A 17,045-nucleotide genomic window follows, 5' to 3' on the forward strand; every position below is an offset into this window, starting at 1 on the left:
CTTATGCTGAATATTTAATTTTCTTCTGCTCACACTGGAAAGTACAGCATGAGGAAGTGGCTTATACTATTTTGAAGTATTTTACATCTCTTTCTGCACGTTGTTGTAATTTTCCTATACATTGTGGTTTGTTCTGACAGCATTGTGCCCGAGTTTCTTCACTTCACTTTAGCTTCTTAAAACACATTATAACTATGAGTTAGCCATTTCTTTTTCCCCCTTGTGTGCTGTTCAAACATCGTTGTGTTTGCATATTTCCTTGCATTTTTACTTCTTTGCCTTGCTTTTAATATAACCTGCCCTTTTTTGAATTAGCTTGAGATAAACTGCTATACATGTTGTTTAATTGCGACATTATTCGAATTTAGCCTTGTATTGTTGTAGTTTGACATTTCTGTACTGTCGCAATTAATTATGATACTTTTCTCCAAAAATTTAATACCGTATTCAAGGAGAAACGTTTTATTCGGTCAACCTACCTGGCCGCCATCTTTGGTGTGCCACTGCCCTCTGCCGGGGGATCCCATGCATACATAGACCTGCCGTTAGATATCGAATACGTCACATCCGGTAAAGCGTTCAGTTGAAAATTCAGCCGTTGAACGTTAAAGAAGGTGTTGGTTCAATCGGCTTTCATCCAACGTTAATTCTTTTTTGTTTGAAGTTTCTTACTCTGTGAAATACTCAGGAAGCTGATAATTTTTCGGAAATCGCGGTTTTGTCGAAGAAGTTATGTTTTTTAATCGTCAAAATAGGCTTTGGCGAATTCCTAGTGCAGTACTTCCGTCGGCAAACACGTTACTGCAAAAGCCCTCATGTTTGCTGTGTTTTTACAGCATAACAATGGGAGCAATAAGAAGGAATGCGTTGGACAGGTAATTAAACCCTATTTTCACCTGTGGCATTAGTTGTCTGTGTAACCCTTTGTGTATACATGGCATGAGTTGTGAATATCTCACTATGTTGTTAGCTCACGGCAGCCAATCTAAATTTTACTACAACTTTAATGTACACTGTGCTTGAGAGTAGTGGATTCTGCAGACCTCTCTAGCAAGGCTCAGCCTGTGGTGGCTCTGGTCTCTCCTGTAGTGTCTGCTAGAGAGATGTGAGGCTGTTTGAGGCCCTGCTGTGTCTCTTCATGGCAGGGTTATAGGTAAACCTCAGACAAACTGAACCATGTCTGTTATTGAAAGCCAAGGTATGACTGAAGTCAATTATCATGGGTAATTAGGCCTGCCCTTATTCTAACTAACTCTGTGTTATACATGTTGAGGTTATTAGCTTGAACTCTATCAGGAAGAGATGAAAATTATTCCATACAAGATAGGTTGTTTCAACTTTGGTCATTACTGTGGTATCTTGTTTAGTTCTTGCCTCTTGATAAACCCTTTGGTTGTATTGATAACTCTAACCATCAATTAGAATGCATTTTGTAATATACTCTTCATGATTTGCTCTACGGCAGTGTTCATGATATGTAAAATGACTAAACTCCAATTTTATTTGTTATATAAATAAAAAGCACAATGTACTGTGATTGCAATGAAATGCATTTTGTCTCACCACCTCTTCATCCTTAAAACTAGTAGTAATAATACATTAAAGAAAATTTAATTGAAGGACATAAAAAAGCTTACATTTTAATTTAAAAAAAAAGTCTTACATGAGGATGCTTTTTTACAGGACCGCAAAGATGAAGCATGTTATGACCCTGGACAGACCTCCTGACTGACATCTGATGCAGTATGACTTTAAGGTCAGTCAGTGTGGAATTAAGATATTATGTGTGGCCTGATTATAGCTAGAATTTATTTACTTGAAGTGTTGCTAGGTCTTAGACTAGTGGGTTTCAACCTTTCTTTTTTGCTTAAGGCACACTTACGATTAAGCTAAAATCTTAGTGCACACTCTATCCATTAAAAAATAGCATTTTAAAAACATGTCATACTATTGTTGATTTCTTTATAGCTGTGGTAATGTAGTTGTCTGAACACCACACCATTTGAGAACAGCTGCCATAGTTGTACAGTTACTCATATCAAACTGCTTATAAACACAAGTCAAGGGCAGTTCTGATCATTAGTGAGATTTATCATGTTTGCAGACCTCTCTAGCAAGGCTCAGCCTGTGGTGGCTCTGGTCTCTCCTGTAGTGTCTGCTAGAGAGATGTGAGGCTGTTTGAGGCCCTGCTGTGTCTCTTCATGGCAGGGTTATAGGTAAACCTCAGACATTTTTATCCTTAGCTTTAAGTAAGATGAAATTTTTACCCCTGCAGTGTTCATTAGATCATTTAAATTGGAATATTTTGTAACTTTACAGATGTGTCACGTTCAGCTCTGTTGTCAGTGAATGCTGATCATTGCAGAAATCTGTCATATTGGAAGTCTCTGTGGAAGTCTAGTAAGTTTATCTGAACTTTTCAAATAATGCCAAGAAGTCTGCATAGTATGAATTCAGTCTAATTTTGTATAAAGATGATAACTTTTATTTTAGAAAGTCCAGCTCAGTAAGATTAAAGTTGTGTGTTTATTAAATGTATCCTCTGATGAATACTGTTTTTATTCTCCAACAGTCTCTCACTGCTTCCAGCCAGCTTGAGTAGGAGAAAGAGTAATAATGTAGAATGACGCTGACGTTCTTTGAGTTCACTCCAGTCTCCAGTATTTCTCAAGACTTTGATACAGGTGAGGAAATGATATCTCTTCTTGCCAATCTTTCTGGTTTCTTTTTGTCTTTTAAGAAATGTCTAAACTACCCTTTTTTATCTGCAGATTTCATCAGAGAACCCAAGAAGCCGCTCATCTGCTGTTTTGCTGTCAACCTGTAGATAACTTCAAGTTTTGCCTCATTTGCACATGTCTTGGGAAAAGATTAATTGTGTTTTTTTTGTTTTGTTTTTTTGTCTAAATAAAAAATAAATTGTTGGAATAAACACCTGAAACATACCTGCTGTGGTTCGGGCTCTGTTGGCATTTCAGTCAGGAACTGTTTCTTTTGCTGAAACAGCATTGTGTTTTCATAATGTCTCTGGTTCAACCTGATCTAGTTTAACATTTGTCACAATAGACTGCAGTGATTTTTTTTTTCTTTAGTCAGAGATTATTTCCCTGGAAATGGAATGGAAAGTTACTTTATGAACTTAATCAAGACACAGATTCTGTTGTCCTAAAACAATTGCTCGTAAGGATCTTTGCTTCATCAGAAACAATTCAGGACACAATTTGTAAATAAAAGATGAAATCTACTGATTTCATTTTTTGAGTTTGAACACAGAACAAAATAAGACTTTGTTTTTGAAGAAATAAAGACAACCCATAATTAAATCAATCTCACTACTTATGGTCTTTTATTTCCTCGGCCATGTAAAAGCATCAGTTTAAACCCACGTATGTTTCCTAACCAAGTGAAAAAAATTACTGTACATTAACTTAAACATTGAATACCGGAAGGGATCTTTTTGAGGGCGCTACAGCGCTATAAACATATGTTGTGTAATTTATGATTTGTTTGATATATGTGATTGATAAAATAGTCTTACGAAAGATTACTGTAAGATTTCCATGCGTCTCAAAAGAAACCCAATGCATTGCTTATCTTTATGCTATTTAGTTGTGAGGGTTGTGATTAAACTTGTTTGAACAGTAAATCTCAAAGGGCGACACGTGACCACTTTACTTTCAGTTTCACTTCGACCAAAGTCTGATCTGCGCTGATGAAAAAGTTTTCACGACGTAAACAGCAGTGAGCAACAAGACAGTAAGTCGCAAATATTAATGAAACAGTAAATATATGATTTGATCATCTTTTGCACGACTGCTATCATTTTAACGGAAATTCGAGATCAAATTTGTCATAAATCGACTCAAGAGTTGCTCAGTTTAACAATCAGGAAATTAGTGCACGTTTGCAAATCACTCATTGTCACATGTAGTTTAGTTTTATCGATGTTTAACCGTGTTTTACGGATAAAATCGATCAGAATAAACAATTTTAAACACGCAGTGTCTGCAAAATATCCACGTTTTAGTTCGAAGGCATAACTTTAGCTTCTATGAAACAGTTTAAAGCGTTATGTAGCATAGCATGAGGTGATGGGAATAGTAAGCTAATGAATCGTTTAAGCTAAAGTATCTCATTATAACCCTGACATTTAGTTATCAAGCAGATAACACCAGACATCAAGCATTTTTTTTTCTTTAAATTGATTATTTTCAGGGTTGAAAAAGTGTACTGTGCTCAAGTAAGATCACAGCTAATGCTACATTTTCTTAAAATGCAATTTACTTCTCCTATTTAAAATAAAAGTATAAAGTAAAAGAAGGCCTTTGCTTCCTGTGCAGTGCTAAACATGAAGATATGAAAGTCTGAACAGGTTTTTAAATTAAATGCATGTTTTTTATAATAAAATGTAATCCCTGAGTCATAGTAAAGCTCAGTTCTTTTGGTTGAGATGAGCACAACTACTGATCAACAGCTAATGGATCCTGTTACCTTCATCAGTTGAATTTATTTTGTCTCAGTATGAATGCTATGCAAAGTATAAATAAGTACGATAAATCCCCCCAAACATACCAAAGTAAAATGACTAGTTTTTAAAATTGCTATAAATCACACTAAACATCAATCCCAAACACAGTATTCATGTGTTTTTTTTCAACAACTGAATAATCTGTATCAGTCATATTTAGATTGTTTTATGTTTATCTGATGTTTTTAAAGAATGGAAAATAAACATGTAGCTGTTGAAGTGTGCCATATTTCCTTTTTAATGTAAAATATATAGTTTATCCATAAACAAACCTTAAAGGAAAATACATTAGACCTCACAGTTGTACATAAGTAGCCTTAAGACTGTACAGTAGGTAGGCTAAATGTTTGTAAATTTTATTATTGCTACCGTCATGGACAAAAGTATTGGCACCCCTGGAATTTTTACCGTAACCATCAACAAGCTTCTTACACCTCTCAACTGGAATTTTGGACCACTCTTCTTTTGCAAACTGCTTCAGGTCTCTCAGATTTGAAGGGTGCCTTCTTGCAACAGCAATTTTGAGATCTCTCCATAGATGTTCAATGGGATTTAGATCTGGACTCGTTGCTGGCCACTTCAGAACTCTTTCTGAGGTGTGTTTGGGGTCATTTTCCTGCTGGAACACCCATGACCTCTGACGAAGACCCAGCTTTCTGACACTAGGCCCTACATTGCAGCCAAGAAACTTTTCCCGATTTCATGATTCCTTGCACACAGTCAAGGCATCCAGTGCCAGAGGCAACAAAATAACCCCAAAGCATCTTTGAACCTCCTCCATGTTTGACTGTAGGTACTGTGTTCTTGTCTTTGTAGGCCTCATTCTGTTTTCTGTAAACAGTAGGATGACGTTCTTTTCCCAAAAGCTCTACCTTAGACTCATCTGTCCACAAAATGTTCTCCCAGAAGGATTGAGACTTACTCAGGTACATTTTTGCAAACTCCAGTCTGACTTTTTTATGTCTCTTTGTCAGCAGTGGGGTTCTCCTCGGTCTCCTGCCATAGCACTTCATCTCATTCAGATGACCATGTATGGTCCGAGCTGACACTTATGCACCCTGAGTCTGCAGGACAGCCTGAATTTGTGTGGGAGTTGACTGAGGATGTTTATCCACCATTCCCACTATCCTGCGTTGCATTCTTCTGTCAATTTTTCTCTTCCGTCCACGTCCAGGGAGATTAGCCACAGTTCCATGGGTTATAAACTTCTTGATTATATTACACACAGTGGACAAAGGAATTTCAAGATCTTTGGAGATTGTCTTGTAACCTTGAGATTGTTCATATTTTTCCACAATTTTGCTTCTTAAGTCCTCAGGCAATTCTCAGCTCTTCTTTCTCTTCTCCATGCTTGATGTGACACACACAGGCACACAACACAAACGAGTCAACTTTTATACATTCTAACTAGCCTTAGGTATGATTTCTTTATTGCCAGCACCTGTTACTGCCACAGGTGAGTTTAAATGGGCATCACATGCTTGAAATAAAATGATTTACCTACATTTTTCCAATAATTTTGTCCAGCCCATTTTTGAGTTTTGTGTAAAATTATGTCAATTTTGTTTTTTTCTTCTGCTTTTTTGTGTTGCTCCAACACACATAAATGAAATAAACATGTGTATACCAAAACATTTGTAATTGCAACAATTTCTGGGAGAAATGGTGTATTTTTTGGAAAATTTCCAGGTGTGCCAGTACTTTCGTCCATGACTATATTAGACTGTACATAAACAAACAGGATAGTTTCATGTATGAAAACATGTTTATCTTGTGTTGCAGTGTCTTTGGCACTTACAAGAGAAAGGGGGAAGCATGACCAAAGTCTTTCAGGTCTCCAGATGTTTTACATGCAGATAGATCAACTAAAAGGAGGAGCAGAAGCCACTGTTCTCATTTGAGACAAGCCTTGTGATATTTGAGAAGCCAGAGGGTAAGTTACAACACGATCATGAAGTATGAGATCACTGATTGTTTTGGTCTTTAAAGTGGATAACAAGTCACCAGTTTAACATAAAAATAACTCCTTTACAGAAAAGATTCAGTCAGCATGCTTAATCTCTTCTTCCTGTGGTTATCAAGTACTATTAGGTTTGTGTTGCCCTCTACTGACCAGCAGAATGAACTACAGTACTGTAAATGTGTTATATTGTAAGCTTATTGTCTCAGATACTTGTGTGGCTTTTTCACTAACCAGACGTTGCCAATACGTCACATTTATCTACCATAGTAATGCCTATGTTAGGATGCTATTTCAAATGTGAAAAGAAACATTTTAACCCAATATTTAATAAAAAATGAGATATTGTATTTATCAGTGAGGACAGCATATCAAATATTGAAGCTAAAATGTAGTCGTTTGTGGATAGCTGCGGGCCCAATTAATAGTGAGACGCTCCACCAGGTGTCCCAGGCTTCCTGTGCATAGTGCAGTTGTTTTTAACTCTTTGAAGCCTATCATATTTGATACACACTTTGATGAGATCTCTATTTCATCAATATGATCAATAATTTCCTTAAAAAAATCTTTTGAATGTAATCTGATGAATAATTAAAAAAATGTCCTCCAGTGGATTAACACTTCAAAAACCCCTAATGTATCAAATGTGATTCCAAAAAAGTGAAATTTTATTGCAATTTTCTTTTTTTTAATTTCAGTAGAAATAAATAAACAGTAAATAAATTAATAAACACTTAGGTTCTAAAAAATGAGAATTCTCTGGCTATTATTTGAGTCAAGCTTTGAGAGGTGAAAGGAAACAGCAAGAAAATACCTATAAACTGGAATAAGTACTTTAGATAAAACCAGAAGTTACGCAAAGGATTTAAAGTTGTAAGTATGAATTACAAACTAGATTTAATAAGAATGTTCATTACACTAAAAATTACTTTTAACTGAAAATAGCAATACTTTAACCTATAAAGTGTGAAGAATAAATGATAATTATAACAGTAATTATAACATTATTAATAGAGCAGCCTTAAAAACATGTTTACAAAGCACAGGCAAAAACTCAGCAAATAATCGAAGTAAACATCAGCAAACAGAGAAATGTCTAGAAAAGTCAAAAGGCATGAAAAAAGGTTAAAACAAACAAAAGTAACGCAATAAAACATTTCAAAAAGCAGTTAAAGAATAGTGAATAAAATGTTTTATAATACGTGAAGAAAAGCAATAAAAGAGTACAGTCATGTAAGAAATAATAAAAGAAGAAGATATCACATTAGTAGAGATAAATAAAAGGTAACAGCTTCTTCAGACTGTGTGTGTGGCGGCTGTGTAATAGTTGCATCAAGGCTTGATTTTCATATTAGTGTGCATGTTAAAGATACAATATGTAGAATTTCTGCACTGAAAGATCTATATTGATTTTAAACGTGACCATTCTTGTGTCATTTCTTTCTTTTTTTGAGGTCTTACAGTATCTCAAATGTTTCCTAAAATTTTCAAAGACAGAGAAATTAATATTTTTTATAACTGGGACAGACCGTGTCTTGTCATGTTGGCTGCCATAGGTTACAGGTTCAATCACCCAAACTTGCCCCTCACTTGGTATTTCCAGCAAAAGTTCAGACCAGCTTTACTCATTTTCACCTACCCTTGTAGCCTCCTCCTCAATACTACTTCTTCATTGAAAGTGAGGACTCTGTTCAATAAAAACAGCACCTCATACTCAACAGACTTTATTCCATTCATAAATTTCTCATTATGAGGGTGAAATGCACTTAAAAAGGCACTACCACGTTTGTACTGGAAGCGATCCCAGAATGCACGTGTGCTGGAGGGGATGCTACAGCGCATGCAGAGCACAACAGAGTCCTCAGTTTGAAACAGGAAAAAACTGTGAAGATGTGCAGCACTGGTCTGTACTTGTTATAATGTGTTATTGTTTTGTTTGAGACCCCTAGCGGCAGAACTTTACATACTGTGCTTTTAACAAGTTGAGGCTTTCAGACTGCCTCAAACACTCAGCCTGGGGTTTGAGACCCCCTGAAGGGGGCCCAAAGATTTCAGGAAAACTGCTTAGAAAATCCTGATATAAAGAATGGAAGCCTTGCTCTTATCTTATTGCAAACTGTGTCTCTCGGCTGAGAGGCAGATTTGGATATCCATATCAGATTAAGGCCAGATAAACACACTACGGTCACACTTCCAGTTTGTGCTTTTCAAAGTAAAAGCCCAGTGTGGCATTTCTATGTAGAAACCCCCCTCATATGTACAGAACTCTCCCTGCTCAGTTAGGCTAAACAGTGAATCAGTTCGCTTGTAGGGAGATTTATTATGGTGAAGAAAGACCGAGCTGTGACAGCAGGGAGATGCAGCAAACACGCACCCAGTCTGAAACGGCTGTGAAAACGTAAAAACAGATGAAGAGATACATAGATGAACATGTCAGCAAATGAAAACATGAAAAGACACTAAGACAGGGGTCAAACTACCTGGGCACACCCCATCTGAGATCAGTCTTAGTCAATCAGTAAACACAGGAGTAAATAAGTCATGTATTTCTGTCTGTAGCTGCTGCTTGAGTCTTACAAAAGAGCCGTCACGTGTTGGAGGTGAATCATCAGCAGAATCTTCTACCAGTGAGGCAACAGGTTATTATGAGGTAACTAACACGGCTAAATATTTAATTATATCTCTCCATTGTTGGATCAGAATTATCATTTAGAAATGCTCATTGTTTGTCATTCTGTTGATTCTCTTGTCTTATTTCCAGATGGATTTCCCTGTGGAGGCGACTGTGCATTTGAATACTTTTCCTAAAAAAGTAAAGGTGAGAGAAATCCTCTGTGCCCATGACTTGGAGTTGAAAGAACTGAGCCACGATCAGGTGCGCGTGAAGGGGTCATTTATGGAACTTAAAGCAGCAAAGGCTTCTTTGGAGCAACTTCTTACCCTAGAATCTAAGATTGGCATTGCTCCATCTTTATCCTCTCCGGTTTCATCTGGAGCTATTCCCAAACAGTATGGCAGCACAAGAGGCCGATCTGGATCCCGGAACAAGCCTCCACATGCCTCTCCATCTTCACCCTCACCTTTGACATCTGGATCCCTCAGAAATCATCACGTCTCTCCAGAACAGAGAGATTCATTTCCTCCTAGACCAGGCCGAGGCAGTTCATTCAGGCCTGGAACAGAGTCTTTCCTCGTTGATGCAGATGTGTTTCTGTACGCAGACAAGCTCAGAAGGAATGACATTGGCAGCATCCTGATGAGCTATAATGTCAAAATGCAGAAATGTGAAGTTACTGAAGACAACGTCAGCATCACTTTAATAGGAAAGAATGCAAAGACAGCTGCAGGTCCTCTCCAGAGGCTTCTGGATGATCTCAGAGAATGTCTTCGCTCACAAGAAGTTCCTCTGAAGGACATGGATAATGAAGGATGGACTCTTTTAGAGATCATTAAAAAACACAATAACATCTATAATTCAGTGCTGGTGTGCCAGAAAACTGAAAGACTCCACCTCATTGGATCGTCTGTTCAGAGCTATGAGCTAAAGCAAAGGCTGTTGGGAAAACCAGTCCAACAATCCAGGCGCACTGGAAGAACACTGGATAAAAACACTGAAAGGAGGAGCCGCTCTTTACCGCCGATGAATCGAAGGAACACAGAAGGAGATAGGGCTGCTAATCCGTCTCCTGGGGGTGCTAACCCCTACTCTCCCTTAAAATACCAGGATGACAAACCAAAACAGGCGCAGCCTGAGCAGGCAGCTCTTGCTTGTGAAGGCAGAAGTTTTAGGAGAAGAAGCCAGTCTGAGTCCCGCAAAAAACCTCAGACAGAAAGGGCTAACGGCTACCAGCAAGACACAGAAAACAAACCTTCTCCTACTAAAGCACCAAAGGGATTAAAGCAACTATTAAACTTTAAGACGGGAGATATAAAGCTAACGCTTAATAAAAGTAGCAAGAGGAAAAAATGACCAAAACTCCCACATCTGACAGCAATAAAACCTTCTTTCTTGTGTTTTCCTAATGATTACTGAAACAGTTTTGTACTATACTGTATGATGAACACAATAGAAACTTTTTTCACATGAGCACCATTTATTCTGATAACAGATGCATCCTGGGTCTCTCTTAGCCACTATTGCAGCAGGTTGCAGACTGACATTATGACAAAGAAGTTGGGCCTGTCAAGTCTGCAGGTGCACAAAGTACCAGTCACAGTGGGCAATCAAAAGCACATATTAATGCACTATTTACACAATAAAATAAAGGGTAATTATGGCAGGTGGAATCATTAATGCTGGTACATGAAGTCAATTATAAAATCACATTGTAGCCATGCTGACAAACTTTTGGTTTTGTCAATTTTGGTGGACCAATCTGTACTGATTGCACGTGATGCTTTTCAATAGTAAATTTATCAGTGATGCTGGTCAATTTTGCCCCTTTTTAGGAGAGCCCTGTCTTTGTCAGTGGTGTACTGGTGCCTGTAGAAGAAGGTATAGGCCCCATATTTTGTAAGTGACCCATCGTATAAAGGATAATCCGCCTGTGTTAGACTGCTTTTGCACATTTTAAATACTCAAAAATATATCCTATGTATTTGTATTTTGACCAGCAACTTTAGTTGCTTGATTTCAGGATTATTCTGAGATAATGATGAAGGAAGCAAACTGCTAGAAATGAGCACTGCCTGCTCCGTTTGTGCCACTAGATGTCACAGAGTACCAACCCAACCCTAACTCTTGGTTTGGCTTGTGCTGATATTCTTACTTAACCAAATAACAAAGGCAGTGATTAGCACTAAGCAGTTAGGGTCCAAGTAAAGTAGGACATGCTTTTGCCATCCTAGGGGGAAAAAGTGCAACATACCACTGAATGGTGAGTATAAGAGTGGATTTAGAAGTTGAAAATAAGCAGGGTTGGAAAGTATTTATGTTTACTCAGATAACTGAGTAGCTTTTTTTTTTTTTCTTTTTTTTAAGTTGTACTTTTTAAAGTCAGTCATTTTATTTTTCTTCTAACAACACGGAGCTGGCCAGCAGTTTGTCTTTGATTACATGTTGCACTTTGCAAGAGATTAATTCCACATTTAATCCCAAAACAGCTGTTGTACGTTTAAGTACATCTTATAATAACCGACCTGGTTGGAGATTCATCTGCTGTTGTTTTTGTGCATTAAGGAAAGATCATATTTCACTGTTGAAGCTCTTTGGGTATCAAAAGCAGCCACTCAGTACTTCGAGTAAACTTGAAATGACTTACTTTTAACTTTCTGAGTTGTAACTGTGCTTTGACTTGGGTACATTAGTCTTGTACTTCTTCCACCTCTGAAAATAAGTACACCATGCACTACACCACTGATCCAGTGTCTTCCCATAAGCTAAAAGCTGTACAGCCATGCAGATGGAGTTGTTTGCTCCATGTAATATCGCTGATTTAAAGAAAATATGTGTCAAAGAACAGTATTGGTGTTATTTAGCACTACACAAGTACACTACACATGTTCCTGTGCCTGTAATGAACCAATGAACTGTCTATGTCTATATTATCACAGTTATAATGGCCTGATCATATTGTGAATTTTGATATAGCTGCATTCCACATTTGTTGTAGAACTGAATGAAACTGGAAAAACTGACATTGTAACATTTTCTGACAGTGATATAGGAGTATGTAGTGATTTTTTAATAAAAAGGAAGCTATGCTTGATAAATTTATCATCTTTTGATGTACATAAATAACATTTTTAGTCAAATAAAATAATTCTTTTAATCTAATTTGGGTAATTATGTAATTTTTAGAAAATCAGGACCTTCTGCTTTTATCACACTCACCCTGGTGCTTATGAGAATCTGAATTTTCAGACCTCTTCATATCTGTGTGTTTATGCTCTGCCATCATCACTCTCTAAATCTGGGATTATCACCTCTTCTGAACCTGGCTATAACAGATTTTAGAGGAAGTGTGAGCAGGAAGTGAAAATTCTCTGACAGCTAACTAAACTCATGCTGAGAGAGGAAGTCTTCATGGCTGATGAGGATCTAAAAGTAGCTGTAGTTACAGGAATGATCACTGGATATTTGAGTAAAAGTTTAAATCAAGTATCAGAAGCTTTCAAGAAACAAGCTCTACAATAGGTAGGTGTGCATTTTTTCCCCTGTAAAGTCCCTTTATTCAAATCAGTATCTGAGGGAAGTCTGAACTAAAGGGAACATTCAAACAGAGCTACACCTACAGTATGACTGGTCGTAAGTCCGTCTTTACTGTAATATCTGAGCAGGTATGATGAGAGTGTATGTTGGGGTTTTCCCAGTTTGTTTCAGTCTGTTTTTAGGGAAACCAAGAACTTTACATAATGTCTGATCAACACAAGGTTTTTACTTGAGTCTGAGTAAAATTCTGGTTATGACTCTTTTACCCTCAACAAAATACAAGTCTGAGTTTGTTCTTGACTGGATACAATGCATTAAAAACACCTGCGTTACCTAGAGCATTGTGTTGTATTTCAGGAACTGGGTTCGCTTAGCTTCCATAGAGACTGGCTGGTAAACATTTATTGATATGTCGACCTGCTGGATCTTTGTTCTCTAAAACATGTCAGACTTTTCAGACATATAAAGTTAGTCTCTTAGACAACTTTCCTTAGAAATGTTTGCTAAAGGGATAAATTCAAAATCAAGGTCGACTCACCTTTCAAGAGCTTTAATTTTTGTCAGTGTTGGCTGAAACACCCTGGAGATAAGGGGTCTAGCCCAAGCCCTGAAATCATCCCTCCTCCACAAACTTCACAGTTGGCACCATGCAGTTGAGCGGGTAACATTATCCCAGCATCCCCCAAACTCAGACTCACCCATCTGACTGCCAAACAGAGAAGCGTGATTCATCACTCCACAGAACAGATTTCCACTGCTTCACAGTCCAGTGTCTGTGCTTTACACCACTTCATCTGACACTTGACATTAGGCTCGGTGATGTAAGACTTGCATGCAGAAAGCTGAGTATGGGCGATTTAACCATGCGCCTTAGCAGTCGTTGACCCCGTTTGTGATTTTATGTGATCCTCCACTTTGTGGCTGAGTTGCTTTTGTTCCTGGATACTTCCACTTTCCACTAATATCACTTACAGTTGACTGTGGATTATCATGCTGAGATGAAATGTCACAAATTGTCTTTTTGCAAAGGTTGCATCCATCACAGTACCATGTTTGATGTGACTGAGCTCATTAATGGTGCAGCTCTAGTTCTGACATTGCCATTCTTAAGGTCTGCTAGTTGCTCATACCGATCAAAAACTCTGTTCATGTAACAAACAGTGGAAGAGCTTGGCTCATCATGAAAAAATCATCTGAGTCATGAGCTGAGTTGCGTCACTATTTGTGTGTGTTTGGAAAGATAAACACTCACCAATGACACATGTTTAAGAACTTCTAGCAGCTGATGATGAAGGACAAGTATCATCCCATCACTTTAGTGCATCCTTACCTTCACAAATGCTGACAGATTTATAGATAATAGGTTAAAGTGATGAATCAGTCTGCCAATTCAAATTAGTTGAATCAGTATTCAATGCATGTATTATTGTCACCATACTTTTAGGAGCTTTAGAGAAATGTTGTGGCTGTTTTAGAGTGTTGGCAATGGTTGCAGATTAAAAGTATATTTCTAACTGTTAATGCTATTTTTAAATTGTGTATTGACGTCTAGGACCCCACTTATAATCTCTGGATAGCTTCAGGAAGTCTCATATTACAAATGACTATTTCAATTGTATTCATGACTGATTTTTATCTGCCTAAAAATTTATTTTGTGAGTAATCTGAGATTATGATTTAAATGGTGTAGGTCAGAGAAGTGTGTAATCAGCTGGTCAGCTAACCTTGAAAACTTGTTTGAGGACTTTTTCTTTCTTTCTAGGCTTATTATCTGATAGCAGAGACAAAATGCTAGAGTCTGGAGCTGACACTGTCAAAGTTAATTCATGAGACTGAGTCAATTAATTTGAGTTTTAAGCTAACTGGTGGAGCAGTCAGATACGGAAGTAATAAGTAAATGTTTTGAGAATAGTTTTTGCTCTGCTGTATAGTAACCACACAGGAAACAATGGAGAAGTTTGTTGGTTTTGCTTTCTTTATTCACCCTCTTTACAGCTATAAGATGTGAATTTGCCCTTAATAAAAGCCCAAGACATGTTGCCCTTTGAGAAGGTTTCCCAAGCAGTTTTAAAACTTTGGAACATCTCCTAGTTTAAAACCAGATTATATCACCCTATGCATTAAATCTGCGATATCTGTATGACTTTTATTATGCAAACCCATCCTGACACACAGATAGACTGTTTCACACATCCATGGATGCAGGCTACTCACATCCATCAGTGCAACAGCCCATAGATGGAGTTTGGGAAGGACAGAGCTTTGCAGGCTTTGCAATGTAGGCTGATTTGTCTATATTTATTATGGGCAAATCAAAGCGACAAAACATATGTCAAAATAAAATTCTGCACTATCAGTGGAGCCAGTTGGTAAATTAAACTCTTGTCAAAGCAGGTCAGGAGACAATAAAAAACATATTTTCCACCAAAGCTTCCAGTAAGGTCTTTGCTCCTCTTTTATTACAAAATGTTTTTCAGTTCTTTTAAAATGGACACTTTAATATCTATGGGAATACCTTCACAGGCAGCCATTGTTTACAGGCTTGCAGTTGCTTAGACCAGCACCAAGGTGAGAGGTCTGGCTGCAGACGCCCCTCTTGCAGACCACTGCTGTGAGACTCCACGTCCGTCAAGACAGAAGTGGTGTAATGTACTTGTACAATTTATTACCCATTTTCCACTTTACCATTGTTCGCTTTAGTGACATTAGCTTTAGTAATTTTAGTGTTAGTGACGTTAGCTTTAGTAATGTTAGCGTTAATGATGTTAGCTTTAGTGATGTTAGCTAAAGCAATGTTAGCTTTAGCCACATTGCTAAAGATGATCTAGCTATGCTAGTTAATAAAATTGCTACGTAAGCCAACGTAGCTCAATTATCAAAGTTAGCTTTAGAGCATTGGTTTTCACCTTTTTTTTTTTTGCCCTGGCACACCTAAGACCTAGTCAAACTCTAAAGGCACACCATATCCATATCTTTACATAGCATTTTTAAAACATGTTACAATATCTTCAGTTGTTGTGTAGTTTAGTAATAATGTATGGTTATGCAAATCCCCCCGCCATTTAAAAACCACTGCTTTAGAGAATTGTAATGAAAGCTAGAGTGCTGTTTTACCTTCAACTATGTAAGCTAACATAGCTATGTTAGCTTTTGCAAATGTAGCTTAAGCTAATAAGGCCTATGTAGCTGCCTTAGCTTTAAATGCAAGCTGTATTTGAGGGTTTTAATGGAGACCACCTTTTTTTCTGTAAGCAGACTGTTTATTCGGCTATATTGAACATTTTGTAATTGGGTTTTTGTCAGGTTTTTTTTTTGGTGTCCTGGCCCTAACCCTAACCAGGAGTGTAATCCATAATGTAATCCAGTTTTATCTAGAAAGTTTTTGCGTGTATTGTCTTGCCTTCTCTCCTTTGCAAAGTTAATGCAAACCTACTTCACAGGCAACACATGGTGGGCAAAATGGCCTCAAAGCTAACAATGCAGTCAGATACATTTCAGTTAAAAAATGTTTGCCGCGTGAAAGTAACCTATAGAAAAGTAACTGGAATAATTCAGACGGTTTGAGCAATGATGTGAATGTAGAGAATGTGAGGTTATGCCACACTGCGGTGCATGTTGGGTCATGGGTGCCATATTGAAAGGCACGTATGGAAAACCCAGTGTTTTTCTGTAATTTGTGTCTGCCTTTTAGCTTCAAAACATTGACATGGTGGGGAAGAACATTTTTCTCCTTTCCCAGGTGGAAAAAAACCCATCTTTAGTGTGGCTATAAATGACCAGTATTGGCAGTAAAACATTTACAGACCAGCAGAGCCAGGTAGCAGAGCAGGCGTTGAAATTGTTCAATAAAGCAGCTTGACAAGCTAGCATGTAGTCCCAATTAAATTGAGACTATCAAAAAGAACATTACACGAGCCAGGGGCGTGCCTTTCGTGACGCCTGCTGTCATCTCCACTTTCTCTGTGAGGCTAGTGGTCATCATCCATTCAGAATAAAGTTTGAAAAGAGAAAAGCTTAAAAAACGTTTAATTCACAATTTTCAGTGATATAATTTACGGTACACATTGGTAGAGTCAACATAAAGGAAAAAGTGAAAGAGAAAGCCAAGCTACTTTATCAGTCACTTAGAGTACATTGTTTATAAAACAGTAGCTCCAGAAAGCTAAGCTAACAGCCTTGAATGGCCCTTATATCTGTGCAGCCATTTCATAATGTTTAAGAACTCTTAAGCTAATATACCTTTAGGTGTTTTCCTTCCAGTTCTTTCTGTTAAATAATGTTGTATAGTGTCATATACAAAACTGTTGGTTAAAGTTTTATGTTAGCAAAACAGCAGCACCATACAGCTAAGCTAGCAGCCTTTAAGCAGCCTTGAGGCCTGTGCAACCACTTAATAATGTTTAAAA

The 17,045-nt window shown here is 37.6% G+C and overlaps 1 protein-coding gene, 1 long non-coding RNA gene and 2 other non-coding genes across 4 annotated transcripts; all 4 read left to right on the plus strand.

The window, feature by feature from the left end:
- The first annotated feature begins 583 nt into the window (after positions 1–583).
- LOC121524325 lies at positions 584–2,945 on the plus strand. Its single transcript, XR_005993106.1, has 5 exons — positions 584–875; positions 1,684–1,756; positions 2,320–2,400; positions 2,573–2,684; positions 2,772–2,945. It is a non-coding gene; the product is annotated as an uncharacterized LOC121524325 (long non-coding RNA).
- Positions 1,036–1,170, plus strand: LOC121524614. The gene has a single exon (XR_005993150.1). It is a non-coding gene; the product is annotated as a small nucleolar RNA SNORA9 (small nucleolar RNA).
- On the plus strand, positions 2,099–2,233 carry LOC121524613. The gene has a single exon (XR_005993149.1). It is a non-coding gene; the product is annotated as a small nucleolar RNA SNORA9 (small nucleolar RNA).
- A 747-nt stretch (positions 2,946–3,692) lies between the features above and the next one.
- LOC121523374 lies at positions 3,693–12,169 on the plus strand. Its single transcript, XM_041808238.1, has 4 exons — positions 3,693–3,756; positions 6,311–6,461; positions 9,048–9,138; positions 9,250–12,169. Exon 4 carries the CDS (start codon positions 9,250–9,252, stop codon positions 10,456–10,458), a length of 1,209 nt encoding a protein of 402 aa, XP_041664172.1. The 5' UTR covers positions 3,693–3,756; positions 6,311–6,461; positions 9,048–9,138; the 3' UTR covers positions 10,459–12,169.
- The last annotated feature ends 4,876 nt before the right edge of the window (positions 12,170–17,045 follow it).

This window comes from Cheilinus undulatus, linkage group 16 (assembly GCF_018320785.1).
Source record: "Cheilinus undulatus linkage group 16, ASM1832078v1, whole genome shotgun sequence".
In the NCBI taxonomy this organism is placed as follows: Eukaryota; Metazoa; Chordata; class Actinopteri; order Labriformes; family Labridae; genus Cheilinus; species Cheilinus undulatus.